Raw genomic sequence first — 27,815 nt, forward strand, 5'->3', positions numbered from 1 at the left:
GCTACAGAGGCCAAAACTCGGGGTCAGAGGAGCTGAGGAACTTTTCTAAGGCCACTGAGAGTGTCAGTAGCAGAGTTGGCCCTCCCCCCAGGCTACCTGGCTCCAGAGCCCACACCCTACATGGCACCCCGGGACTGCCTTCCCAGGCTGGCCTCCAGAGGACCGCTTAATCCCTGGAGCCTGGGCCCAGGCACCATTTGGAGTGTGTTGGTGGGCCACAAATCACCCTGCCTGAGCTCTGGGTAATCCACTCGGAACTAAGTCCTGTTCTGGCCTGGAGATGTTTCCATTCCCCAGAAGGACATCTCCCCCTCTGAGGACAGGGCCTATGACTCAGCCCTCTAGGCCTGGGCTAAGGATCTCGGAGGGCAGGGACCACAGGACTCAGCTCGTGGCATGAAACAAAACGGGGGGTCCCTACAGTCCTCCTGTTCAACAGAACACAGGTTGGGACCTGCCAAACCTAGATTCCAATCATGGCTTCCCGAACTACTGGCCAGGAGACCTTTGGAAAGTCACCCTACCTTTCTGAGTCTCAGTTTCCCCATCTGGATGATGGGCGTAATGATGCTTTCCTGGGAGCCCAGTTGGTAGATGAACTGAGGAGATGGTCTAAGGCCCAGAGCACAAAGTCTGGTTCAGGGTCACCCCACAAATGCTAGTGTCCCCACCCCACCTTGGCAGGCTTCATGCATTCATGTGCTGTCCTGCAGGGCCAGGACGAGGAAGGGCGAGTATCAGAGCCAGACTCCAAAGTGAGGCCTGGGGTGCATTCTTGGCTCTGCCACGCACTCGCTGTGTGATCTGGGACAAACAATTTAGCCTCTCAGAGGCTTACTTCCTCTTCTGTAAAATGAGGACTCCATGAGATTATTCAGGTGCAGCTCTTAGCCCAGGGCCATGCTCGGTGACCACACTCTGGTCGCTCCCAGCATTCGCTTGCCTGAGGCTCATGTCTCCCACCCCACGCTCTGAGGCAGCTGTCTTGTCCCAGGAGCCTATTTGAGCTCCCCGACCCCCGGGTCTCTGTGCACCAGAGGGTCATGCTGAGAGTAAGATCTAGGCCAGATTGCCGTCAGGAAACCCTGATGGAGGGAGAGGAGCAGACCTTCGCCCAGAGCCGGGCCCACTGCCACCCAGGAAACAGGACATTGGCAAAATATTCTTCCTTCACCATTGCCCTGAGGCAGACTTTTTACTTTAGCTGAGATGAGCTTTTTCAGCCTCCAAATAGACCTTCTTACTGGTGTCCCCAGGCTGGCTCACCCCCCACCCCCAAACCCCTCTCAGCGCCTCCCAGCCCACCTCAGGCAAGCGCAGGCTCCTGCTTCCTGGGTGCTTGGTGCTCCCGGATTCGGCAGGAAGCACTCTACTCACACCTACTCTGGACTTGACAGAGGTGCCTCTCCCTATGCTGTTGCATCCATGACCGAGTGGCCTCTCCCCTGGGCCCTGCAGAAAAGCCATCATTCTCAGAGTTCGCCTGCATCCTCCACATCTGGCACAGCGACACGAGCCACCGAGCGCTTGCTTTCTCCTGCGGCATGTGCAGGAGGGGTTTCTGGGCTTCACAGACTGCTGACGAGGGAGTGTGGTTTAGAGCACATGTGATCTGTTAATACTGCATCCAGAAGTCTACGTCTTCTGCTGCCCTTAGGCTGCGATGGTGAAACATTCCCATAAACTTATGGAAAAAATGTGCATTGACCAAATTTTATGGCATCCAAAATCATATGTCCTCTCTTTGGGTCTTTACACTTAAGTACCGTAATCACTAGGGGAAAATATTTTTCTTCTTAAAAAATGAAAGCAATTGACAAATCACCAGATGTCCTAACATTTCATGAATAATCAGTCCCTCCTGCTTTGAGAAACTCCTCCTTCCGCAGGGAAACACTTGCGCAGGCAGTTACCGTACGTCATCATAGTCATTCTGGTGGAAGGTCAGGTTCAATTAGACCCAAGCAAAAGGGGCCCCTACAACTCACTTGGTGGGTCAAGGTCACTTCCATGGGTTTTTTTGTTTGTTTGTTTTGGGGGGTTTTATTTTTGTTTTGGGGTGGGTTTTTTTGGTTTTTGGTTTTTGGGTTTTGGGTTTTTTGCTTTTGCTTTTTTGCAAGATTTTTTTTTTATTCAGACATTTATCCAGGGTGTGTCTAGGGATGGATCTCTTTCCCGGGACCTGGGACACGCTCCTTGGGTAGATGCCCTTCCCTGGGTCAGCTCTCTGTTCTCAGGCCCCCACATCCCATATATTCTTTCTTCCCTTGCCCTTTTCCTCGGCATTTGACCTCGCCAAATTGCTCCCCCATATCACTGATGTGAGTATCCAAAATACACATTTTGCTCCTTGCTGCCTCCGATGTTAGTTTTTAAAATTCTTCTGTCATATTTTTAGTATCTTTTTCTTCTTTTCTTATGTCATTCATCTCTCTTTCTAGCTTATCCTCTTGCAGTTTCACCCCAGACAGTTCCTTCCTATCCCAGAAGCCTTGTCTTCTTGTGCTGTGTTGAAGAGAAAAGGTGTCCTGAAACCTTCTTCCGGATGCTGGAATAGACCGAGGACATATGCTCTCATTCTCAGCCCCTTCTGCATGCAGTTCAGGCCCTGTTATTTGGCAATATTTTTCCATGTGCCCCTTACTGGATTTTCTTTCTTCTGAATGCATCCTTGACCAAGGTGAAATCTATTCATCTTTGGGGCTTATCAATAGGCATTTGGTTTTCCCTCTGGACATGCTTTAGTTCTTTTCTGGGGGTAGCCATCTGCAAATGGATGTGAGAAGGTGGAGGGGAAAGTCCCAGAGTCCCTCAGATCAGCCCCTGCTGGACAGTGTACTGGTCATTGACCCAAGTTTTCATGTTTTTATTATCGCTCTTTCTCTGAGTCTGGGGACAGGCCCTGGGAGGCACACATTGACGAGGTCTACATTTGCGCAACTTCTGTCCTCTACATCTGCCTATAGGCTATTCAGTTTCTTCCTAGGTTCTAGCAATAAAGCCGTCCATCAGTCTTAGCTGGTGAGGTGGTTTTCTTCTTTTTTTCTATTCACAAAAATTTTAGTGATAAGTCAGGGGAGGCTCTATGAGGGGCTGTCTGGTCTCTTCTGGAAGGTTTTCAGAAACAGGTATGTACCACCATCACCTCTTAAAGTTGTTGTTGTTTTTTTTTTGCAAGTCACTTCATTGAGTGCCTGCTTTATCTTGATACTATGCCAGCCCCTCTCCTGTGCGTTAGCTCCTGAGTCTTCACCTCGGCCCTGTGAGAAGCTACTGTCTCCATTTCCCAGAGGAAGAAAGCAGTTGAAGAACTCACCCGGGGTCACTCTGAACAAATAAGTGACAATGCCAGGATTTGAACACAGATGCCTCGAGTTTCAGTATCACTCCTCCATGTATTGAGCTATAAGTAACGCACATAACATAGTCCATAAGAGTGTTGGCCCTAGGCCAAAGACCTGGGCTCAAATCCTACCTCCGCCATGTCTGTGCTGAGTGACCTTGGGCAGGTTACTTAGCATATCTGGAATTGAGGGGAGGGAATTGATGGGCAGGGACCAGCCCATCTCTGTCTCACATACCACTGGTTCCTCTGGGGTAGCTCATGGGCACCTGAGGATAATTCCCCAAACTAAGTATGCACTGGAGTATTATTTTTTAGCAGTTCTGTGCCCTTAATTGTTTGTGTAACTAATGCCTCTGTTGAATGCATCTGCCGGCTTGTACACCTCATGAGGTCAGGGACCGTGCCCGTCTATACCCCTGTGTCCAGAATGTGGGAAGCACTCAGTAAATATTTGTAGCACTAATGCCCTTTCACATCACCTAGTGAGCTGGACATCACCTAGTGGGCTGGTCCCTGAGCACATCACCCTGTGCCCTTGCAGCTTCCTCTCCCCACAGCGACCCGCCGCCTTCCATCTTGCTCCCCACCACTTCTGATTGGTCAGCAGACATGCTTTCCTGCCACTTCGGCCTCTCTCTTCCCTGCAAATCACCCTCCGATGGTATAGCAAGGAATGAATGTCCTAGTAAGGGTAGTGTTGGCCCCAAAGCCCGCTGGAACGGCAGTGTGCTATGAAGAAGGGGAGGAGCCAGGACTGAGAAAAGTTGGTGCTGGAGAACCAACCAGAGTAGAGGTCTAGGTCTCAAGGAGGTGACCAGGAGCCCAGAGTCATGGGGGTCAGGTGTTTTGAATCATTTCCCAAGGGCGTTGAGTCTAGTGGGCCGGGGCAGGGGGAGGGGCAGGTAGCACAAAGAGAGTAGGTGTGGGTGGGCCTTCCAGTCTGACACATGATCCCAGCCAGTGACAGCCCGGCTCCCCTCCATCCTCCCATCCCAGCCAACAGGCAATCCCAGACTAGCAACAGCATGACTACTTCCAGCGCCCCCTGCTGGTGGGGGCGAGTGCTTCTCCTGCCCTAGTGAGATTGGCTCACAGGCTCCGTGGGAGTAGTGCCCCCCTACAGACCGAGACTATGGCCTAGGGCTGGGAAAGGCTGGGCTGGCCCTGGGCCAGCTGGGTCTGGCTGGGCCAGGGAGGGTCTCCAGTGTGACCTGGAGCAGGGCAGAGCCCACAGAGATGGCCCCCACGGTAGGGCCACAGGAGCCCCTGTTCTCTGAAAGCGGTTTCCCAGGACAGTCCTGCGGGACTCCCATCCTCTCATCTACATCAAGAAAGGCAGGGAGAGATCAAAACACCTGAGCCTGAAAACCACAAATAAATTAGTAGTCAGATGCCTTCTTTCTTCTCAAGGAGCCCAGGGAGAGTCTTTCAGTATTTCATTTCAGCAAAATCAGGAAAGAATTTGCTTTCAGATAGTGAAAATCAGTTTGGATCTAGCTAACCCTCCACAAATCTGTTGCTTGTTTCCCAGAGAATGCAGGGATTGGTGATTGAGGTTTAGAATGTCGTGTTTTGTTACACAGTTTCCATTGAGTAATGAATAAATCTGACAGTTTTGCCTTTGCCTCCATTATTTTTTTGTTATACTTAAAGACTAGGTGAAGTGTGGTCACAGATACGTGAGCGCATTTGGGGAAGTGGAAAATACTTTGGTGATTGAAGCAGCCGTCTGTGAGCTCATTCTCTGGCTGGAATCCTGGTGGCCTCGGACGTCCAGGGAGCCTTTCTGTGCACAGTAGCGAATCCTTGAGCCAGGGTTGGAAAGACAAGCTGGAGAGTGTTTTCCTTGGCACATGGGCAGCCTCGGTTCTACCCAACGTGAGGCAGGTTTCCGAGGCTTTCACTGGGGGAATCATCTTACGTTTCCTTTTGGTGACGTTAACTCCTCTGGAAGCCCTTCATAGCACTGAGAAGTACGGGTATTTAGCTTGGAGACACCAGAACACAGGGCTGACCCTGTCAGGGTGGCTACGGAGTGGGGTGCTCGGCAGCCACGGCCGCTCTCGTCCACTGAGCAGTGGGATTTCGGTGGCCAGAATGAAGAGTCATGTATGTGCAGATAAAGACTCAGCGTCCCGTTTGGTCGTCCCCTACCCTGTGCTGGGCCCTTGAGAATGCAGAGACGGAAAAGACGCAGCCCTGGCCCTCAAAGAGTGTGTGATAAATACTGTAATCGAGGGGAGGGCGCGTGCTCTGAGAGCCCAGGAGGAGCCCGCTGACAGCCAGAAAAGGAGGCCGAGTGGGCATGGGGTGGACACAGCTCTGCCAAGCTCAGAGGCACGAAGCAGAGGGCCAGTCCAGGGAGCCAGCCACATGGGGCCCGCGCCCAGCTGGAGCATCACATGAGAGGAGGGCGGGAGGAAAGGCCAGAGACGCAGGCGGCGAGGGATGGAACCCAGGAGCCGTGAACACCTGCAGAGGGAGAGTTGTTGGGTAAATTTAAATTGAGGAAGGGCATGATCTGATTGGGTTTGAGAAATCACAGGGCGGAATGGGTTGGAGGTGGAGACCAAAGGTGATAATGAAGTGTAAACAATGGCCTGGAGACAGATCACAGGTAGTCGGTAGAGGTTTGTGGCCTTTACATCGAAAACTAAAGACCGGGTTTTCAACAGGAGCTGAGAATGCTCGGAAAATCATTTGCGTCAACTATTACGTCCCTTCTCCCTGCCAAAAAAGTGTTTGCTTTTTAGAAGAAAGAAAGAGAGATAGAGATCTTGCTCTTCTCTATTTCTAAAAGTAGTACATATTCATAGCTAAAGGCTGAAAAAATATAAAATTGTATAAAACAAAAAATAACCCTAAACTATCCCTGAAGATGGTTGCCATTAACAGATTGGGCAATATATTCTCTCTTTCTCTCTTTTGTGTGTGTGTGTGTATGTGTGTGTGTGTGTGTGTGTGTGTATCTCAATATAGGGGTGTGCGTGTATCTCAATGGGTGTGTGTGTGTGTGTATCTCAATATAGGGGTGTGTGTGTGTCTGTGTGTATCTCAATATAGGGGTGTGTGTGTGTATCTCAATATAGGTGTGTGTGTGTGTGTGTGTGTATCTCAATATGGGGTATGTGTGTGTGTATCTCAGTATAGAGGTGTGTGTGTGTATCTCAATATAGGGGTGTGTGTGTGTATCAGTATAGTGGTGTGTGTGTGTGTATATCTCAACATAGTGGTGTGTGTGTGTATCTTAATATAGGGGTGTGTGTGTGTATCTAATATAGGGTGTGTATGTATCTCAGTATAGGGTGTGTGTGTGTGTATCAATATAGGGGTACGTGTGTGTGTATCTCAATATAGGTGTTTGTGTGTATTTCAATATAGGGTGTGTGTATGTGTGTATCAATATAAGAGTGTGTGTGTATATGTGTGTATAGTCATACCAGATGTTTTCACTTAAAAACACATCATGTTGGATCTAGAGACTGTCTTACAGAGTGAGGTAAGTCAGAAAGAGAAAAACAAATATCGTATATTAACGCATATATATGGAACCTAGAAAAATGGTACAGATGAACCAGTTTGCAGAGCAGAAATTGAGACACAGATGTAGGGAACAAACGTATGGACACCAAGGGGGGAAAGCCATGGGGGGGTGGTGGTGGTGGTGTGATGAATTGGGCGATTGGGATTGACATGTATACACTGATGTGTATAAAATTGATGACTAATAAGAACCTGCTGTATAAAATATATATATATATATTATTCAAGTCAAAAAAACCCCCAAAAAACAAAAACACATCATGTTGCCAACAAACACATGAAAGGATGCCCAACATCACTAATCATTAGAGAACTGCAAATCAAAACTACAATGAGGTATCACCTCACACCAGTCAGAATGGCCATCATCAAAAAATCTACAAACAATAAATGCTGGAGAGGGTGTGGAGAAAGGGGAACCCTCTTGCACTGTTGGTGGGAATGTAAATTGATACAGCCACTATGGAGAACAGTATGGGGGTTCCCTAAAAAACTAAAAATAGAACTACCATACGAGCCAGCAATCCCACTATTGGGCATATATCCTGAGAAAACCATAATTCAAAAAGAGTCATGTACCACAATGTTCATTGCAGCTCTATTTACAATAGCCAGGACATGGAAGCAACCTAAGTGTCCATCGACAGATGAATGGATAAAGAAGATGTGGCATATATATACAATGGAATATTACTCAGCCATAAAAAGAAACAAAATTGAGTTACTTGTAGTGAGGTGGATGGACCTAGAGTCTGTCATACAGAGTGAAGTAAGTCAGAAAGAGAAAAACAAATACCGTATGCTAACACATATATATGGAATCTAAAAAAAAAAAAAAAAAAGGTTCTGACGAACCTAGGAGCAGGACAGGAATAAAGATGCAGACACAGAGAATGGACTTGAGGAGATGGGGAGGCGGAAGGGTAAGCTGGGACGAAGTGAGAGAGTAGCATTGACATATATACACTACCAAATGTAAAACAGATAGCTAATGGGAAGCAGCTGCATGGCACAGGGAGATCAGCTCGGTGCTTTTTGACCACCTAGAGAGGTGGGATAAGGAGGGTAGGAGGGAGACGCAAGAGGGAGGGGATATGGGGATATATGTATACATATGGCTGATTCACTTTGTTATACAGCAGAAACTAACACACCATTGTAAAGCAATTATACTCCAATACAAATGTTAAAAAAATTTTTTTTAATAAAAAAAGGAATGCTAGTGATTTATGTATATCTACTTTGAACTCAACTCTCTTATTTAGTTGTAATACTTTTCCAGTTGATTATCCTAGATTACTTAATTATATAACTAATATGATAACTAATTATATAACCTAGAAATAATGACAATGTTACATGTGTCTTTAATATTTGTACCACATTTCTTTGTCTTATCTCATAGATTTGTGCATCCAGAATAGTGTTAAATTATAGCAGAATGGCAAGTATTCTTGACTTGTTCCTATTAATAGGATTTCAATATTAAGAAGATTGTGTTAGTGTTTCTACCATGCATCCTTTGTCATATTAAGGAAGTCTGTTCCTAGCTTAGTGCTTTATCAGGAATAGATATTAAAGTTATCAGTGACTTTTCAGCATCTCTCAAGATCATTTGTTGAAATACCATTGCAATCCTGTAGTAAACCTGTTTGCTTCAAGATACTGCTAATTTGATTTGCTATTTTTATTATTTTAAAACACCGGTGAGTTTTATTTGCTAACGTTTTATTTGGATCTTTATTTATTAATGATATTAGTCTCTTTTTTATGCCATGTCTGTCAGGTTTTGATGTAATGGTTATGCTCGAGTCATAAAAAGAACTGCACATATTTCTGACTTTTCCTGTGCTCTGGAACAGTTTAAGTAATATTTGGTTTTTCTTTTACGGTTTAATGGATGGGTCCATAAAACCATTTGGATATTGTACTTTTTAATCATAGTATCTTTCTTAATATTGTTAATATTTTTCTCTTTATTTGGTGAGTTGAAGGTTTTGCCCCTTTTTGAGACAATTTTGGGAAGATAGATTTTCCTAGTAAGCACGCATTTCATCTACATTTTCAAATATGTTGGCATAAAAATTGCACATACTACTATTTTAACTTCTCCATATTTGAAATCATATCCCTTCTCTCATCCCTAACAATGCACATCTGTGTTTTTACCTTTCTTTTGTTTCTTCCTCCATCATACATACCAAAGGATTGTCTACTTTATTGACTTTTTCAAAGAACCAACTTTCAGTTTTATTTATCACTCTGCAGTGATAAATATTTCTGATTTTATATTTTTAATGCTTTCTCCTACTTTCTTTTGTTCTTTTTAGTTCTCTATAATGAACACTAAGTTCATTTCTTTTTTATCTTTCTTAATTATTAATATAAGCATTTGAGACTATGAATTTTTCTCTGAGCAGAGTTATATGATTTTGATTGCATCCTATATGTAGATAGTTTGTGATTTTAATTCCTTCTTTCATCTCTGAATTTTTTAGAGTGTTTTTTTCCTTTCCCAAATGGTTCGTTTTTAAAATTTGTTTTTACCCCTGGGTCAGGGGATGGAATGAAATTGCTTCAGACCTATCAAAACCACATGGGTTACAAGTATGGGAGGTATGGTTTCCCCCAAAGGAAAAGTGAAGGCTGTTTCCAAAAGAATTGGGAATAAAAAAAAAAAAAAAAAAAAAAAATGGGAATAGATGTTAGGTAGACGAAAAGTACGTTTCTTCTCTACTGCCAATAGAATTGTTGAAGGATTAAATTAGATAGTACGTGTAATTTACTTAGCACAGTGTCTAGCACAAAACAAGCCGAATAATAATCACCAGATTAATGCCCTCTCCTTATGCCCTTTCTTACTGCTGGTCAGAATACCAGCACATGCTACACAATCCCACAGCTCTTAGGAGAACTTTTGCAAACCGTAGGCCATTCCATTGCCCCTGTAGATTACCAGGTAATCCCCAGGGCGGGGTGGGGGGGTGGGGGGGCGGGGATCTGTGGTTGTGTCCTCATTTGACCTCAGGGAGCCAGAGGAGATTCTCTGTGGGCTGCAAGGCTTTGTTCACGTGCCTTTGTGATTCACGGGCCCCAACACCAAGAAAAACAGGAGGCCATGTGCTCCTCTAAGAAACATGGTCTCTGACCACCTGACATGTGGCTGCCTGGCCCTGCCCCCTTTCTGCAGACCTGGGAAACGTTTATCTCAATGTCAGCCAGCTTCCAACACATTTCACTTGAGGAATATTCTTTAGATGAGGATTTGTTCTAAGTCCATGTTTTACACAACTGATACTAATTAGCGAGCACTAATTAACACTCAGTCTTCTGCCTCAGACAGGGAGCGTGAGCCGCCCACTGAGATCTCCCTCTGCAGTTGACGGCATCGCTTTGTGCTCTCATAAAAAAAACAAAAACAAAAACAAAACCCTAATGAGCTGCTGCTCTGTTATTTCATTTGGAATTTATCAGGACAGTTTATGTGATCAAACCACACAAGTATAGTTCTGGGTGCCAGTACTCCTCATTTCTGAAGTTTGAAAGTGATCTTTTCAAAGCAGAGCAGGAGAACATGGGAAAAAAGTCTTTCATCTCAAACTTTAAAAGAAAGAGAGAAAGAAAATGGAAAGCATAAGATGGAAATGTGGCATATTTTTATGCTGTGGAGGGTTTTTTCCCCTCAACACAGCAGAATTTTCCTTATTAAATAGATAGCTGTGTGAGAAAAACCAAAACCAGACTCGGGATGGAAGTGAGACGGGTGGCGATGGGAGAAACAAGAGAGCAGTGAGTTTCTGGGCTGGCGGTGAAGCCCGGTGCCAGCCGCGGGCTTTGGCTCTGGGAGACTCGGAGCGCCCAGCTTCAAGCAGGCTCTGCACCACGGAGCCTGGTGTCCCTCAGCTTAAGAGAAGGGTCTGTTCAGGAGAGCACCTCCTTTGTCAGCCTGACACTCCCTCCTCAGGGCCAGGGTGTCTTGTGGGCACCCCTGGCGGGGGGCCTGGATTCACTGTCAGGAAGAAGGTTTGGCCACATGCCCCTGGGCTTGGGACCAACCCAGCTGGGGAGACATCCACAGCAGAGCCAGCGGAGGGCTGCTCATCCCTGGCCCCGGGGCTCTCTGCCTCACCATGGCAGGCTGGTTGGCACCCCTGTTGCAGCCACAGCGGTATCACCAGGCCTTGTGTGGGGTGTGGCAGGAGGGAACAGAACATGTTCTGGGTAGCTGTCCATCTCACAGGAGGTTGAGTCTGCAGGCAGGCAAGCCACAGAGTGGACGCCGGCTGCCAGCCGTGTCCTCGGGTGGGTGGGACCCACAGGAGGGGTCCTCGCAGCCCCAGCTCTGACTCTGGCACCCTCGTCCCTGTGCCAGCCAGGACTCCCAGCCCCCAACTTTCAGCACTGCTCTCTGTCCCAAATCTTTGGGGTCAGGCGGGCATGAATTCAAATCCTGATTCCCCCACTTGTAGGTTGTGTGGTCTTAGATGAGTCACTTTTGCTCTGTAAGCTTCCATTGCCTAATCTGTAAAATGAAGAAATGAGAACACCTACTGTGCCGTGCCAGTTGCGGTGAGGATGCTGTGGTACAAGCAAGGCCAGCCTCTCCTGTCGCAGACAGTGGCTGTTACTATTATGTTTGTTTCCTCCAGTGCGTCTGCACCTCCCAGTCTAGCCCCAGCCCCTGGCACTGCTCAGCCTCACAGCCGCCAGGACCAGTAGCCGGTCCCGTTACTGTCCGTCTTGACAAGGCCAACAACACGGTGTCTTTTGCCGCAGTAACGCTGTATGAAAGGAAGGGAGCTGAGACATCCCAGCTGTGCTGTCTCAGTCCAGACGGAAGCTCCCAGAGCTGGTCGTCTGAGGTAGGTGGCCGCACATGGTCAGCATCTGGGCGCCGTCCACAGTTATGGCAAACCCGGCTGGGTGCGCCTCTCCCACGGGCATCCCGCTCCAGTTCCAAGTGGGGCCTCACCGTGGAGCCAGGCTCGGGGTCAGCTCAGCTTCACGGGCGCCTCAGTGGTCCAGGCCCTGGGCCGGGAGACTTCACAATCACCATCATTATCCCCAGTCACAGGCAAGGAAACACAGGTCCCGGGAGGCAGAAAGGCTTGCCTGAGGCCACCCAGCTGGTAGGCGGCAGAGCCAGTGTTCCAAGTCTCCTGGCTCCAAGCCCCACGCTCTCCCGCTTCCACCACTGCTGTGTGTCACGGGGCAGAGCTGGCAGGGCCCCCAGGCCATGGTGGGCCCGCTGACGATGGGACCTGGGACAGACGTGTCACGATGGGTGCCAGGGAGGCCGCGGGGAGGAGGTGGACGATGCAGCCACCGTGTAGTCGTCAGCCCTCCTGGAGAGTGTTGACCCCAAGGGGGTGTCAGGCAGGGAGAGCCATGGCCTGGATGCCTGTGGGGTCAGCTGTGCCCCATCCTGCCTCACCAGCTGCCAGCCTCCAGGGGATCTGGCTGGGGTCAAAGAAGGACTTGACAGTATGGCAGCCTGGACTGACGTGTGTTCAAATCTTGCCTCTGCCACTTCCCAGCTGTGTGACAAGCGATGCAGCGCTCTCAGCTTCAGCTTCTTCCTCTGTAGAGATAAAACCTCCCTGATAACAGCGTGGTTATGGCAAATCGATGAACAGGGCAAAGCTCTTAGTTTAGGACCTGGGACACAGTAAGTGCTCAGTCTTATTATAACCATCACTTGACTCTCAGTGTCTCTTTCTTCAGCTCTGAAGTGAGGGTAATGATGTACTTTGTAAGGTTATTTTGTGGAACAAAGTATGCCTTCATTCATACCTTCCTTCTTTCAACTAATGTTCACCAAGCAGCTCCTGTGTGCTCTGTTCCAGCTGCTGGGGTTGAGCTTGTGGAACAGGACACTTCCTCCTCAGAGGGGTTTTAATAAAGTCTGATGGGGGAACTTTAATAAAGTCAGACAGTAGATACATGAATGAGGCCAATAAGTATCTAATGGCGGCTGTGGTGAGTGCTGTGTGTCAGGCTTCGCGCTGCACTGGCCCAGTACAAGTGGGAGGTGGCTATTCTGATGATTTCATCATGGTTTAGGCTTTTAAATATTCCCAGTTATAGGCTAATGACAATACTGAGAAGATTTCCCTGGATTTGTGCAGTATTACCTGTAGATTTGCTGCTTTGGGAGGGACATGCTGTTCATATGGGAATTCTGTCCAGGTGTTGCTGAGGCTTGGGGTCTGCCCCGGCCACCAGGGCCAGGAGGCCTCCTTTGGGAGGTCCCCTCCGTCCTCACATGTGGTGGCCCTGGCCTGGACTCTCAGGTCAGGGGAGTGGATAGGTGTTTTGTGGAGGAGGGTGATGGACACGCTACAGTGGGGTTTGCTCTTATGAAGTAGTGAGCTCCCCATGCCCCGAGGGGGCAGGCAGCAGCTGGGGTGGAAATGGTCTCCGGCCCCTTCGAAGGTGAGCTTCTCCTGGCCTCTGTTTGCAGAGCCAGGACCTGAGAGGATGCAGAGGGGCCAGCCCCGGTCCTCACAGGGCAGCGGAGGGTGAGCCTTCCATGCCGAGGGTGTTATTTGAGAAAAGGCGACTGATTCCTCGTGTGTTTCTCATGTCCCGTGAGTGGGTCGGAACAGGCACTGGAGCCAGAGAGACCTGGGTTCAAAGCCAACACACTCGCTGTGAGGCCTCAGGCTCATTTCTTAATCTCTCTGAACTTTAGTTTTCTCCTCAACCTCCCCATGGGGTTGATGGGAGGATCACAGGAGAGGGGGAGGTTCCCGTCTTGTAGCAAATCCCAGGAAGCATCAGTTCTCTCCCATTTCCCATATCCTGCTCCTCGGTGTCCCTGCTCCCGGGCTGAGCTTCACTCTGCTGCTCAGAGCCAGCTGCGTTCGGGTCTGCACAATGTTGGCCTCTGGAACAAAGCTGCCTCGTGTCCCTTATCCCCTCACCTCACGCTCAGCACTAGGGGGTACTTTTTGTTGTGGTTGAAGCGTTAATGGGATTTTCGGGATTGCCATTGCTGAATCCTTGGGGAGGTAGCCGAGTTACATTTTTAAGAAGGGAGAGGAAAAACAAAGTCGAGAAATAATAAATCTGTGGACTTAAATGTTACAAACTTGGAGCTTCTATACAAGGGAAATGACTCCTAATTTTTAAAATTTTGGAAACATGGTGCCACTAAAAAGAAGGGAAGTGGAAATGATTCCTATGAGAAGTGCTAGCATATGTTTCTGTGATTAACAGTTTCCCGTAAAAATGTGTAGCTATTTTAAAAGCAGACGAATGACTCATGGTATCCAACACCAGCAGTCCACTGCGATGGCAGGAAGCATGTACTCTGCCGAGGCAGGCTTGGGTTCAGCTCCCATCCCTATCATTTACCGGCTATGTGACCTGGAGCGAGTTAAACATCCTCTGTGTGTTTCCTTTTCCTCCTCTGTAAAATGGGTTTTATAAGAACAAATAACATAATGAATGTGTAAGTCAGTGCAGTGCTTGTCCAGCCATGCAAAAAACCTACAACTTTAATATTAAGTACCTGGTTAATTACATTTGTTATCATTCTTAGTAGTTTAATAGTAAACTTTCAAGGCTATAAATTTTCCTCTGATTACCACTTTGGTCTGATCCCATAAATTTTGATATGTAGTGTTCTTATTGTCATTGTCTTTGAATAGATTTCTTATTTTAGATTTTTTTGTTTTTTCTTTGACCTGAGACTTGCTTATTAGTGTGTGTGTGTTTGTGTATGTGTGTGTGTTTAACAAACAGTTAGAATTTTTTCTATATTTATTGTTAAATCCTAGATGTACTGTAAGGTCAAAGAGAGCAGATAATATGACATTTACTTTTTGGAGCTTATTGAGCTTTTTTTTATAGACTAGCATATAATCAGTGTTTGTAAGCATTCCATGAGTATTTAAAAAGAATTATATTTTTATTTATATAACACCAAGCTTGTTAATTTTGTTACTTAAATACTACATTTGTATATGGACACATACATATGTATATCTGTAGATGCATGTATGTATATGTGTATATTTTTGTATGTACATACATATGTGAGCACACACACACACACAAATTCTCGAAGAGACATACCAAAGGCTCCCCCCATGTTTGTGGCTTTCTTGAATCCACTTTTCATTTTTGGCACTTTTTTGCTTTGTATATATATATATTTTTTTAAATTATTTATTTATTTATTTATTTTTGGCTGTATTGGGTCTTCGTTTCTGTGCGAGGGCTTCCTCCAGCTGTGGCAAGCGGGGGCCACTCTTCATCGCGGTGCGCGGGCCTCTCACTATCGTGGCCTCTCTTGTTGCGGAGCACAGGCTCCAGACGCGCAGGCTCAGTAGTTATGGCTCACGGGCCTAGTTGCTCTGTGGCATGTGGGATCTTCCCAGACCAGGGCTCGAACCCGTGTCCCCTGCATTAGCAGGCAGATTCTCAACCACTGCGCCACCAGGGAAGCCCCTGCTTTGTATATTTTGGTGCAATGTTGCTTTATGCATAGAAGTTAGTAATCATCAGATCTTCTCAATCCACTGTGCCTTTCATTAATATCAGTCACTCCTCTTTGCCTTGTTCAATGTTTTCTGCCTTAAATTCTGCTTTACATCACTACTCCTGCTCAACCCCACCAATATTACGGTGTAGTGGCAGTACTCATGGGGGGCTGCTAGAAGGATATGCCACCCATTGTCCATGCACATCTCCAGAGAGACTAAACTGTGGCCCTGCAGCAAGCCAGTCAGCTGGGCCACACCACACAGCCAGTCCTGTTTTCTCATCCCTGGCCAGGTGGCTTGTCCCGAATTCCCCCTGGGGTGATGCCATGAGGCCATGCTGAGGCTCCGCACTGGCCTATCACAGCAATGTTTTCATATCACGTGTTATTTTCTTATTAAGCACCCTCAGCAGAAATCTCTGTCTAGCCTTAGTTCTTTGTACCAAGGACTGTTGCTTTTTCAACTTCTTCTTTTGTTCTTTAATTTATGATTTGGGTTGTGTGTATGTGTATACATGGACAGATAGATAAACAAATAGACACACAGCTAAGTGAATAAATGAAAAACTGAATTCAGACAGTGTTCTCCTGGATATGGCACCTTAGACCTATTAAACTGCAGTGGTTGGTAAAAAACACAAGTATTCATTCATCCCTTTCATGTCCTGTTATTTTCCAGCTGGGTTACAGGTAATAACCCTTGTTGCTGGAGAGTGTATGAACTAGAAATGCTAAAATCTTGCCAGCATTCATTTTGGTTGTTGCTCAGATGTTTGATTTAAAGTTGAGCAGTCTGTGTGAAAAGTTAGTAGTCAGGATTGGAAATGAAGTCCAAATCATACCGCATTTTTCCATGTCACCCTATACCTTCTAGCACAGCAGTTCTGTTTTGTGCCATTTTCTTCTGATTCATGGTGAACACCTACCATCATTAAATATCTTCCTTAATTTTAGGCATCTATCTTCTGGATTTAATCTACATTGATTCTGCATATCCTGCCTCAGGCAGCATCATGGAAAACGAACAAAGATCCAATCAGATGAACAATATTCTCCGAATAATTGCGGATTTACAAGTTTCCTGCAGCTACGGTTAGTACCCCTGGTTGTTGGAATTGTGAAATCTTACATCACCGAAATTTGGGTCCAGCACCTTATCAGTGAGAAAGCTCTAGAAACCAGGTAGTCCCCACAAAGCTCTTCATTTTGATATCTTGAGTATCAAACACATTCTGGATCCTTTATAAGCATGTTTGATCTTCAGAGACTGTGCAAACTAGATGTTACCATCTCTGTATCACAGATGAGGAAACTGAGGCTGAAAACAGTGTAGTCATTTGTCTGAGGTCACACGTCCAATGAGTGGCAGAGCCCAGGTCCTTCATTCATGAAGAGCTTTGTGGGCAGCTCCTGGGTGGCTCTCCTCCGAGCAGATTCAGGTACTTGGGCCCCTCTATCTTGTGTCTCTGCCATGTCCCATTGCCCCGAGTCCTCCACTGACCTCTACATCCAGCTGGCAGATGCAGAAGGAGAGAGAATCATACCAGAGTGGGATTTATGGACCAGACTTGCACGTGGTGCTCATCTCTTCTGCCGAGGGAGGCCAGGAATGCAATGGAGCTGCGGGCCTAGAGGGAACAGGGAAATGACTTGATCAACAACTGGCCAGGCTCTGCCACACGTGTGACCAGATCCAAAGGGTGACCGTGATGGTGGGCGTCTGAGATGGTTGGAGGAGGTGTTGTTGGCAATGCCGATGGGCCGTCCACGTGGACGTTGGGGGATGGGGCTTGACTGTGAGCCGGGTGCCCCGGTTCTCCAGGAATGGGCCTGAGTGACCAGGGCGCCAGGCGGCAGAAGTCAGCAGAGAAGAGGGGGAGGGTGGCCGAGCTGCAGGAGTGTGCCTCCTTGGAGCAGGTTTTCACAGGACGGGTGCGAGTAAAAGTCTGGAAGCAGCAAAGTGGGACAAGGAAGAGACCAACACCACCTCCAGTACGTAGGGTGGGAGAAACCAACAGCCTCCATGTGGTAAGGCCACTGCAGGGGGACCCACACAGGCAAAAGGTCTGCTCATGAGTGCCGCCCCTACAAGTGCCCGCACTTCCAGACCAGCTCTCCTTCTGCCCAGAGGAACAGGGAGGAGACTGTGTTCCCAGTGCCCTTTCCACTCAAGGACCTCGACACTGGTCCTGCTGGCCAGCAGAGCAATTACATACACAGCTTTGGGGTCAGACAGATGTGGGTTCACGTCTTGGCTCCGCCTCCTGAAAAGTCACTTTGTCCTAAGTCTGAACTTTTCTCATAGTAAAGATGGGGACATGACTGTGCAGAGCCCTTAGCCCGCCCCAGCATTTCATTAGGGCTCAGGAAATGCTCACTCTTACTACCACCCGCCCCAGCATTTCATTAGGGCTCAGGAAATGCTCACTCTTACTACCACCCGCCCCAGCATTTCATTAGGGCTCAGGAAATGCTCACTCTTACTACCACCCGCCCCAGCATTTCATAAGGGCTCAGGAAATGCTCACTCTTACTACCACCCGCCCCAGCATTTCATTAGGGCTCAGGAAATGCTCACTCTTACTACCACCCGCCCCAGCATTTCATTAGGGCTCAGGAAATGCTCACTCTTACTACCATTATGTTCCCCTGCCCCTTCCCCGTCGTCAGCTCCGTGAAGTAGGGGTCATTATCCCCATTTCAGAGACGAGAACACCGAGGCCGTAGAGAAAGAGAATGACCTGCTGAGAATCTCACAGTTACGAGGCAGAGCCATCAGGGGCTCCTCGCGGCACCCGGATGCACGCCCCCCCCACCCCAGGAAAGCGAGGGCCCTTCCCCACCCTCTCTCCGCTCCTCTCCACAGCGTCCTCCACTGCCTCAACCTCTCTCCTTAACTGGTCTGTCCCACCCTGTGGGGAACGAATGGCAGAGGGGGTTTACGGCCCCCTCAGAAAGAGTGCAGTGACTGTGACGGTCTGGGGAGTGCACCTGATGTCAGTCACCCCGGGACAGAGAGACAGTGCAGTGTGGCCGAGGCCGCAGGTGACCCGGGGTCAAAACTTCTCAGCCATGTGACCTGGCAAGTTGCCATGGCTTCCTCCTGTGTGCAGTTGACATCTTACTCCCTGAAATGAGGCAGGTGCAAAGGTTGAGGCAGCTGGCTTCTAGAAATCACCGGGTGCAGAGCCTGGCACAGCACAGGTGCTCAAGCATCTAGGCCCTTCCCTTTCCTCTCAGGGTGCAGCAGCTCCAGCCCGTGGGCCAGACTCTCAGGCTGTGCCAGGATCTGGGTTGGGCCTGCACACCAGGCTGGATGGGGTTCATTCTTTCTTGCATTCTTGTCACATGAGGTTGGGCAAAGCGTGGGAGGCTTGGCCAGTTACTCCAGTGGAGACCTGTTTTAGGGCACACACACCTCGCTGGAGGCCATCTTTCCCCCAAGACCCATCTTTCCCCAGCCAAGGAACTGTGGTGACCTCAGGGTGTGGTGTCTGTGGCCCCGCCATCTGGGGGGCACTTCCTGAGGGACCCCTCTGGGCCCAGCACAGGCCCGGCCTAAGGGATCATCAGCAACTGTTGAAAGACTGAATATATGTCTCAGTCCCTAAGGAGCTTCTCATGGGGGGCCTGGGGATGGGGAGAGACTGAAGCCTCTGGGTTTTGTCCTCCTCCTCCAGACCACCTCACAACCCTGCCCCACGTGCAGAAGTACCTGAAGTCTGTGCGCTACATTGAAGAGCTCCAGAAGTTTGTGGAAGACGACAACTACAAGTAAGTGCCCCCGGCCCCCTGCAGGGCTTGCGGGAGGTCACTGCAGCAGCACCGGCACCTCCCCCCCAGCACGTGTGCATAAGGTGACCTCTGACCCCACAGAGCCCGCAGCAGGGCTGCTGAGCGTCTCCTCCCACCCGCCCCAGCCCCACAGGCGCCACCGGACCAAGGAGGGTGTTCCGTCAACTTCTCAGCGTGGCTTTTTCTAGTGCGGAGCGTGAGTGAATTTGGGCTCCACGGCTGTGTGTGGTGCAGGCTTAGTGCTCCAGGTTCTCAGGACTGACTCCCCCCACTCGGCGCCGAGCGGAAGGACAGCTTTCTAGCCACATCTCCAGGCTGCCAAACAGAGTTCTCCGAGAGCCTGTTTCAGGCACGAGGCAGCTCCCTGGGGCCCCAGCTTGCTGCTGGACTCTTGCCATCTGGCGCTGGCTGAGGCCCCGTCTCCATCCCATGCCGCCCGAATGGAATAGGCCCAGTTCCCATGAAGACCCCTGTGGGCCCTTTGGCCTCATCTTCCACTCACCTGCTCTGGCTTTCAGTTCTTTCTGCATTTGTGGCAGCTGGGAATTTATCCAACATATCTATGTATTTAGAGGGAGAAAGAAGTTTTTTCACGTTGGGTCTGTCTGCCGTATTGATTGGATGTCTTCTTGGCTCACTTTGAGCTTGAGGTCAGCTAAGAGCCTCAGGACTTTTCATATGGCCTGATATATGATGGAGGCAAGTCTCAGCCGTCTTGTAACTGATCATTTTCCCCCCTAAACGTCAATTTTACATGTATTCTTTTAAATCTCATCTTACTGGTTGCTTCCAGTAAACCATGCATGATCCCTTTGAAGCCTGCTATCCAATATATTTTTAAATCTCTTCCAGTTTTGTGTCTAAAAATTTGATCAACTTGATGATTTGGTCTTTGTCAAAGTCACTGGAAACTGTAGAGAACTGTGGCCACTAGAGACACCCCAGGTTACCCCTTTTCACTCACCAAGACCTTGGGAATGGCTGTTCAAGGTTTTTCACCTGCCACCTCTGCAGGAGTGGATCTCAGCCCTGGCTGTGGATCAGAGACACCTAGGAAGCCTTCTAGCCATCCAGGTGTGTGTGGGGGGGGCAGGGTCTGGAAATTTGTATTTTTTCAAAGCTCCCCACATAGTTCTAATGATTGGCTATCTTTAGGAACATAAACATAATGTCTTCAGTTGTTATTGTACAATGTATTGTTAAAATGGAATATAATAAATTTTGATCTGTTACATAATCATAACAGCAATAAATAAAGGCCAGAGATTACCATTAAAATTACGTTTGCCACAAATTGCTCATTTTTACTTACAAAGCATTTGCTGTTCCTGAAAAGAGTACCCCGGAGTGGGAAATTATTCCCACTTAGGATCTGGGGTAATACTTTCCATTCATGTGCCAATAATGCGGTTAAGGAGACAGTAGTTTTTCATTAACACTAATATCCTTTAAGGAGAAAAATGGTCTATAAATACTTCTGGCCGTGAGATAATCCTTGGACAAGCTGCAGATTGTGAGTAATAATGCCTTCCATTCTGAAGGACATTGAACACCCCCAGCACCTAATGCCTGGATTTCACAAAGGCCCTTTGTTGTGGTCCAAGTGGACAAACTCAGGGAGGAAGGCTGCGTTCTCGCCCCGTGCCCAGACCACTGAGGGGGTCCCTTCCCAGGAAGACCCTGGCTCTGAGTGACACGGGACGCACAGGGCTTGTGACTCTGCTTGAGCATCCCACACTCCCTGGCCCAACTCACCCCCCCGAGACTTGGTCTCCACCCCAGAGGATACAGGCTTACCTCTTACCTTAATGACGTTGCCCCGACCTGCTTTGGAGACGTTGGGCCAAGGAGCCCAACCAGTGCTTTGTTTTCCTCAGCCTTTAGTCTATTTTATTTTATTTAAGAAAAATTACCCAAATTCCTACCACTTAGAAAGCCTGACTGTTGGCATCAAGTGAACATTATTTTGGACATTTTTCTATGCATAGAAAGTATATATATATATATATATATATATATACATATATATATATATATATATATATATATGTATATATATATGGAGAAAGATAGATGGATGCAAGGATAGAATTTATTAAAATTGGATTATACCACACTTGCTATTTTTAATTAAAAGTATTTACTTTAATTTAACCAGAAAAAGGAACTGAAATAAAACATAAGGAATTGCTGCTCTGCAAATAAATATTTCTCCACCACAAGAGATATTATTTCCTAAAAGGGCCTTCTAAGATTAACAAAAGAGGTCAGGAAAAACATGAAGAGGTTGGAGTGCCTAAGTTCTGTTTTAACTAGATTTCCATGGTGACCAGGGTCCGTTGACTCTGGTCATGAAAGATGAGATCGTTAGCAAGCTCCCCCCTCCTTCACCTCTACTGCACCATCTTCCAAATCCTTGTGAGTTATCTTCTTATTTCTACGTCATCCAAGTTTATAACATACACATCATGTTCAGGAATCATAATTCCTACTATTTCGTGTTTTGAAACATTTTCGATTCTTACCACCTGTCACTTCTCCATTCCTGGAGTCTTTATTTTAAACCAATCCCTTATTTAGCCGGGTTTCGGCATGAAGTAGGTTTACGAAAGCCCTACACTTTCGAAAGAGTCCTCCAATCTCTTTTATGAAAGCATTTGCATCTGACTTGCTGGGCTCCTTTGCTTCCCTCCCTCAGGACACGCAGAGCCTGCGCCACTGCCTTCTGGCGCTTGATGCCGCTGTAGACAAATCTCATGCCAGTCTGGTTTTTCCCTCTTAGAAGCAACTTGTTTTGTCTACCTGGTGGGTGAAGAATTCCTTGAGGTTCAAAAGCTTCACAAGAGGAATGCCTCGGAGTGGAGGGTTCTGTACCAGGTTTCCCTGGAACAGGGTATGCTCTTTGTTCATTACAGAGGAATTCTTTTGGTTTCTATCTTTGACTACTTCTGTGCCACTTCTTGGCTTTTCTCTTTCCAGCGTTCCAGGAATCCATATGTTGGATGCTCTGCCTTCCAAATCCATCAGCTTCTTTCTAATGGCTATAATCTCCATCTTCTTCATCAACAGTCACTGGGATGGTCTGTTTCTACTCTGGTATTCCTCCGGTCCTCTCTTGTTTCAGTCCTTGATTTGTTCCCCTAGGTTTCCAATCTCCCCTTTCATCTTACCCGTTTGTGTTCTCATCTCATTTTTCAGGTTTTGTTTTATTCAGCCCGAGTTCTAAAGGACGTGGGGGATTTCCTCGTGTTCCTTGGGGCTGCCTTCTGGGCTGGGCAATCTGGATAATGCTCTCTTCTTTCCTCTTTCTCTCTTTCCTGAGAGGACGTTTGCTAGTTTGCCACACTGTTTCTTTTCATCTTGCTTCCACGTGAGAGGCTTCATCTGGATATTCCACGGCTCTCGTGAAGGGAGGCGACGTCTGACCCTGCTCCCGTGTGTGAGAGGGGCTGGATTGCCTCCTGCTGTGCTGTGAGGCCCAGGGCTCCTCAGTCTCTGCCCTCTCGTGCAGCCGGCGGGGGGACGCAGGGCTCAGGCTCCAGGGAGGCAGGGAGCAAGCGGTCTGTTTTAGAGACAGCGGCTCTATTTTTTTTTTTTTAATTTATTTATTTATGGCTGTGTTGGGTCTTCGTTTCTGTGTGAGGGCTTTCTCTAGTTGCGGCAAGCGGGGGCCACTCTTCATCACGGTGCGCGGGCCTCTCACTATCGCGGCCTCTCTTGTTGCGGAGCACAGGCTCCAGACGCGCAGGCTCAGTAGTTGTGGCTCACGGGCCCAGTTGCTCCGCGGCATGTGGGATCTTCCCAGACCAGGGCTCAAACCCGTGTCCCCTGCATTGGCAGGCGGATTCTCAACCACTGCGCCACCAGGGAAGCCCCCGAGACAGCGGCTCTATTGAAAGGCCTACAGCAGGGTTTCCTCCACCTAGTTTCGGGCTGTATCCCATTCCAGAAAAGGATACCCTCAGGTTTCGAATCATCCCCCCGCCACCGCCATGGAGGCTTCGTTTCCATCAGAGTATTCCCTACACTATCCACCTGGCCCATCCGTTTCTCTCCAGAATCTGCAGCCAGTCAGAAGAGGGAAAGGGAAGAACTCTCGCTCAGACCCACCGAGAAGTCTCAGAGGGCAGGATAGGAGCCGCACCATGTTAGGACTCGGTTAGACTGCAGGATCCACTTTTTCTTTTCTTGGCTACAAGTTTCTGAAGTTCATGGCTTCAGTTTATACCCCCTCCCTTGCTGAGTAGCAGCTGGTGAGTTCTTTTACTCCTGAGCCTTTATAATTGTTTGTTCGTTTTGTTGGGTGAGAGAGAAGTCTCGCAGCCGGCTTCACTCTTGTCATTTTCACCCAGAAGTTCTTAATCGATGCTTTTAAAAAATAGTAATAACCACTGTGTCATGCCTCTCTGGAGGCATCTGAGAGAGAGTGCAGTCTAATGATTAAACACCCTGGTTTGGGGTTTGGGGTCAGACAGCCCTGGTCCCCTGCTCGGCCACCTGTTAGCCCTGTGAATCTTGGGGAAGCTGCTTGACTTCGATGCTCCTCAGTTTCTTCCTCTACAAGACGGGGATGGTGTTCCTAGTTCATAGCGTTGTCTTGAGAATGAACACATCTGTGCCCAGCAGATGATGGACCATGATTACACTGTTCACTGTGTCTTCCTTAACCATTATTTTTTGGTCATGGAAATCCCCTGGGGACCTTGGAAGGAAGTGGCTGTGATCTGGAGCAGACCTCAGAGTATTCCTGGGTTCTGTGACTGTAATAGCCCTTAACAGCAGTCCAGCTTCTCAGTTCCAAGCGTGCACATGTTACCTTCCGCTCCCCACCCCCTGACACACCAGAGCCCATCTAATCTTTTGAAAATCTTTGTTTTCAGACTGTCGCTCAGAATTGAACCAGGAAGCAGCTCCCCGAGACTAGTCTCTTCCAAGGAAGATCTTGCAGGTATCGTAGCCACCTCGAGTGGGGGCAGACTCTCCAGTAGCCCTAACGTGGCTGACAGGGTTGGCCTTTCCTGTGGAGCCAAAGGCCAGAGTCCGGTTTGCAGGCTGGCAGACTCAGCGTCCCTGCTCACAGCCTGCCCAGGCTTCTGATCACATGGGGCCCCTGTGGGGCACCTCTGGGCTGGGGCTCCCTGGAAGAGCCTGAGACCTAAGACAGGCAAGGTCAGAACCCCAAGCCGGGAGCATGCACAGGGTAGAGAAAACCCCAGCACCTTCTCCCGGTCACCTGGACCCTTGTCATCGGGCCTACCGCCAGGCTCGGGTTGACAAGCCCCGGAAGGGTGCGCGAGATGCCTGGGGTATTTCCCACCACACACAGATGGCTCGCCTTCCTCGGGCATCAGTTTTATTGACATATTGACAGTGTTCCCTAGAGATTAGGGACCCAGGCTTTGAAGTCAAATCCAAGCTGTGACGTTTCCAGCTTTGTCACTTTACCTCTCTGATCCTCGCTGGCCTCATCCACAAGATGGAGGTGATACTAGCTCTCACCTTGCAGGGCTGTGCCACCCGGGCAGGGTCACACTTTAAAGCCCTCCCCCCACGTGTGCACGCGGTGTTAGCTGCTTCAGAGTCATGTCTGTGACGGTTTCCTTTTATCTGTATTCCAGCCAACTCTCGTCACTGGGACTGAGCTCTGCTGCTGCCTGGGGAGGGACCAGATTGGGGACGGGGGTCTGATTGTATTTCCTCCTCCTGGTTTGAGCTTGGGTGACACCAACCTGGGTTCTAGGCCACTGCAGTCTTGGACAAGCCACTTCATGCCCTCTGGGCCTCAGTTTCCTTACCCATAAGATGGGGAATAATAAGTCGTCCATCCCAGAGTCGCTGGAATGTCAAAATTGAAATGATATTCAGAAGGCGCGCAGCGTAGAGTCTGACAGGCAGTGAGTGTTTGGTGAGGGGGTGGCTGTCGCGGGCTGCTGCCCGGTGTCGTGCCACCTCCAGCCTGTCGATGCCTCAAGCCACTCTTTCTCCTTTCTGGAGCCAGGCCAGTGCAGCAGTGCTGCTGGGCCCAGGACCGCAGAGCCACAAGGGGTGGGGTATGCAGCCTCCCACTAGCGCCCCCAAACAAGGCCTCTGCCCTGAGGGTTTTCTCTAGGCTCCTTGCCTTTCCCAGCCTCTCCTGGCTCCATTGTGCAGGTTGGACCCTGCCCCTAGTCCCCCCTCGGGGGGGGGGGGCGGGTCCCACAGTAACTTAGCAGAGGGAGACGCTGGTTGATCCACACAGCCTTGGAAGTGCTGCTGTCCACACCTCAAGAGACAGAGTGCTGGCCTGAGCTTGATCTTCACAGGGTTCCATGTGCCTAACATGAAAATATCTTCTGCAGTCTCCTCCCACACATCCGCTGCCTTCCACACGTAGCAGATGACCCACCAGCAGAGGTGACCAGAAGGGAAGCTCCTGGCACTGGTCTTTCTCTGCCTTCTCAGCTCTGCCCCTGTTCTAGAACCTTCCCCCGCTCAGTCGGCCGTGTTCCTTCCGGACACTCAGCTACACCTGACCTTGGGTAGGGGGTGGACGGGGGGCAGGGATTTCACCAGAGGGGTGTAGGAAGTAGCAGTAGGATTCTAAAGCAATCGTTTCGGGCCACAGAAGGAACAATAGGAAATGCTAACCACTCAAGACTATTTCTTCAGGAGAGAATGCCAGAATTCTGGAGCCGGAGAGTGGGCTCAAATACAAAGTGTTCTGCCCTTCTGAGTCTCCTCCAAATCAGTTTGAATAAGAGGCCTCTGCACCCTATCTGGTTAATACACCTTAACAGGATGACCACATACGTCTCTGGCCTTCCCCAGGTGCCAACAAGTGCCCACCACCACACTTTCTACCCTCCAGACATGCTGGAAGATTCATCTCCCAGTGCCCCAGGTTGGAGACAGGAGCCAGACGCAGAAAACTAACACTGCTAGTTGGGGATCTCTGGGACTGGACCACTCACTGAGCCCGGGGTCGGAAAGGAGGAGTTGCTTTCACTTTTGACCCCTGCCTGTGCTGGAAACCAGTACTGGAGCTGGGATCCAGCTGCCGGTCCAGCCTCCTCAAGGTTCAGCCGGACTCTCCTTCCATCCCATCCCCCATCACCTCCACCTGCTCCGTTGTGTATTAGCCATGTGAAACCAGAAGCCAGCAAGTTAACTAACCTCAAGCATCAGTCAGAAACTCCTGGCAGGAAACAGAATTGCCCCCGGATGACTCACAGGAAGAAACTTAATGAAGGTGAAATGGCAGTAGGAATAAATACTTCAGACAAAGGATAGCGAGGCCCCCAGCGCCTCTAGGCTGAAGGACCTGGTGGGGAAAAATATTACCGACTCTGGCAAGCTCTGAGTCGCAGAGGATCGCAGAGGACAGTCAGCTTGGCAGGAGCTGTGGTAGCGGAGGGTGAAGCAGGAAGGAGGGGGGAGAAAAAAATGCCCTGACCTCTCTCTCCTCTGCCCTCCCGCCCCATCTGCTGCCGGAGCCTCCCATCGGCCAAACCCAATTGGAGGCCTGGGTGAGGGAGCCAAGAGATGCCTCTCGGGGGTCAGCCTCCCACGGGCACCAAGCAGGGCGAAGAATGCATCTGAAGGGTCAGACAGAACACCCCACATACCCGCCAAGCCTCAATTTCTCCATCTGTAAAGTGGGCATAATCATACCTCCCGCAGAGAGTTGTGCAAATTTATTGAGGTCATGTGTGTGTAAAACACTTAGCAAGTCCCTGACACATGGAACACACTCATCAAGTGTAACTTTATTAGGATGATGGTATTATTGTCAATATTATGATTCTGCCTCTGTCACCTGAATCACTCCTCAGGTTTTAGCAAAACGTCATGGCCTCACGGAAGCCTTTCCTCCACCCAGCCCCCCGCCCCCCAGGTCAGGCCCCCTGTTACACTGGGGGCAAGGAGCACACCATGGCCCTAACGCAGCCCACCCTGGTTTGTATCGGAGCACAGCCACACGCGGCCGTGGGCACGTTGGCGGCTCGCTCGCTACGACAGCAGAGCTGAGGTTGGGACAGAGACCCCACGGCCTGCAAAGCCTAAAACATTCACTACCTGGCCTTTTCCAGAGTTTGCCAACCTTGCGTTATACCCTCTTGCAGCTTCTTTGTCCCTCTGTGTCTGCTTTCCCCACCAGCCTGGGGTTCCCAGAGCCCGGCACCTGGGGCGCTTGGTCTCTGAGCTCCTGGCGAGGCCCTGTGGGCACCTGGTTCCCAGGCTGCCTGCTGACTCCACGTTCCTCCCAGAAAAGTGCTGAGGCCGGCGTTTCCACACACTGTGGCCGGCAGACCCCGGGGCCCAGGAGCGTCTGCACTGACTTTTCAAATCCCTGGCTCCAGCCTGGAAACAGGATGTTAAGGTTTTCATTGATCACCAGAGGGCCCGGGAGCATCTGGAAGGCTTCAGACGCACTCTGTGGTCCCGGCTTCCCACCCTCAGACGACAGAGGGGACCCGCGGGGTCCCGTGGGGGGCGGGACCAGAGGGCAGCTCCAGGGAGGCCTTCTGCGTCTGGCAGTTAGACTGGGCTGCGTGACAGGAGCCCGACCAGATCCGGGGACAGGAATGTGCCTCTTGCAGGCCCAGGAGTGGGAGGAACGCAGCCTCCCTCGGCTCCTCGGGATGGGGGCTGGGGCTACAG

At 49.2% G+C, this 27,815-nt stretch overlaps 1 protein-coding gene and 1 long non-coding RNA gene across 32 annotated transcripts in view; both read left to right on the forward strand.

The window, feature by feature from the left end:
* RALGPS1 (Ral GEF with PH domain and SH3 binding motif 1) overlaps nucleotides 1-27,815 on the forward strand; it is a 285,958-nt gene that overhangs the window by 214,996 nt on the left and 43,147 nt on the right. For all 31 annotated transcript variants that reach the window (XM_082402645.1, XM_082402646.1, XM_082402647.1 and 28 more), the window contains 3 exons: nucleotides 16,335-16,472; nucleotides 19,061-19,154; nucleotides 24,056-24,123. In XM_082402645.1, coding sequence (XP_082258771.1) covers nucleotides 16,335-16,472; nucleotides 19,061-19,154; nucleotides 24,056-24,123 — 300 coding nt within the window. The remainder of the gene's footprint in view (nucleotides 1-16,334; nucleotides 16,473-19,060; nucleotides 19,155-24,055; nucleotides 24,124-27,815) is intronic.
* Nucleotides 1,320-8,201, forward strand: LOC309633602. Its single transcript, XR_014247648.1, has 2 exons — nucleotides 1,320-6,393; nucleotides 6,436-8,201. It is a non-coding gene; the product is annotated as an uncharacterized lncRNA (long non-coding RNA).

This window comes from Balaenoptera borealis (assembly GCF_965194805.1).
Source record: "Balaenoptera borealis genome assembly, chromosome: 8".
NCBI classification, from domain to species: Eukaryota; Metazoa; Chordata; class Mammalia; order Artiodactyla; family Balaenopteridae; genus Balaenoptera; species Balaenoptera borealis.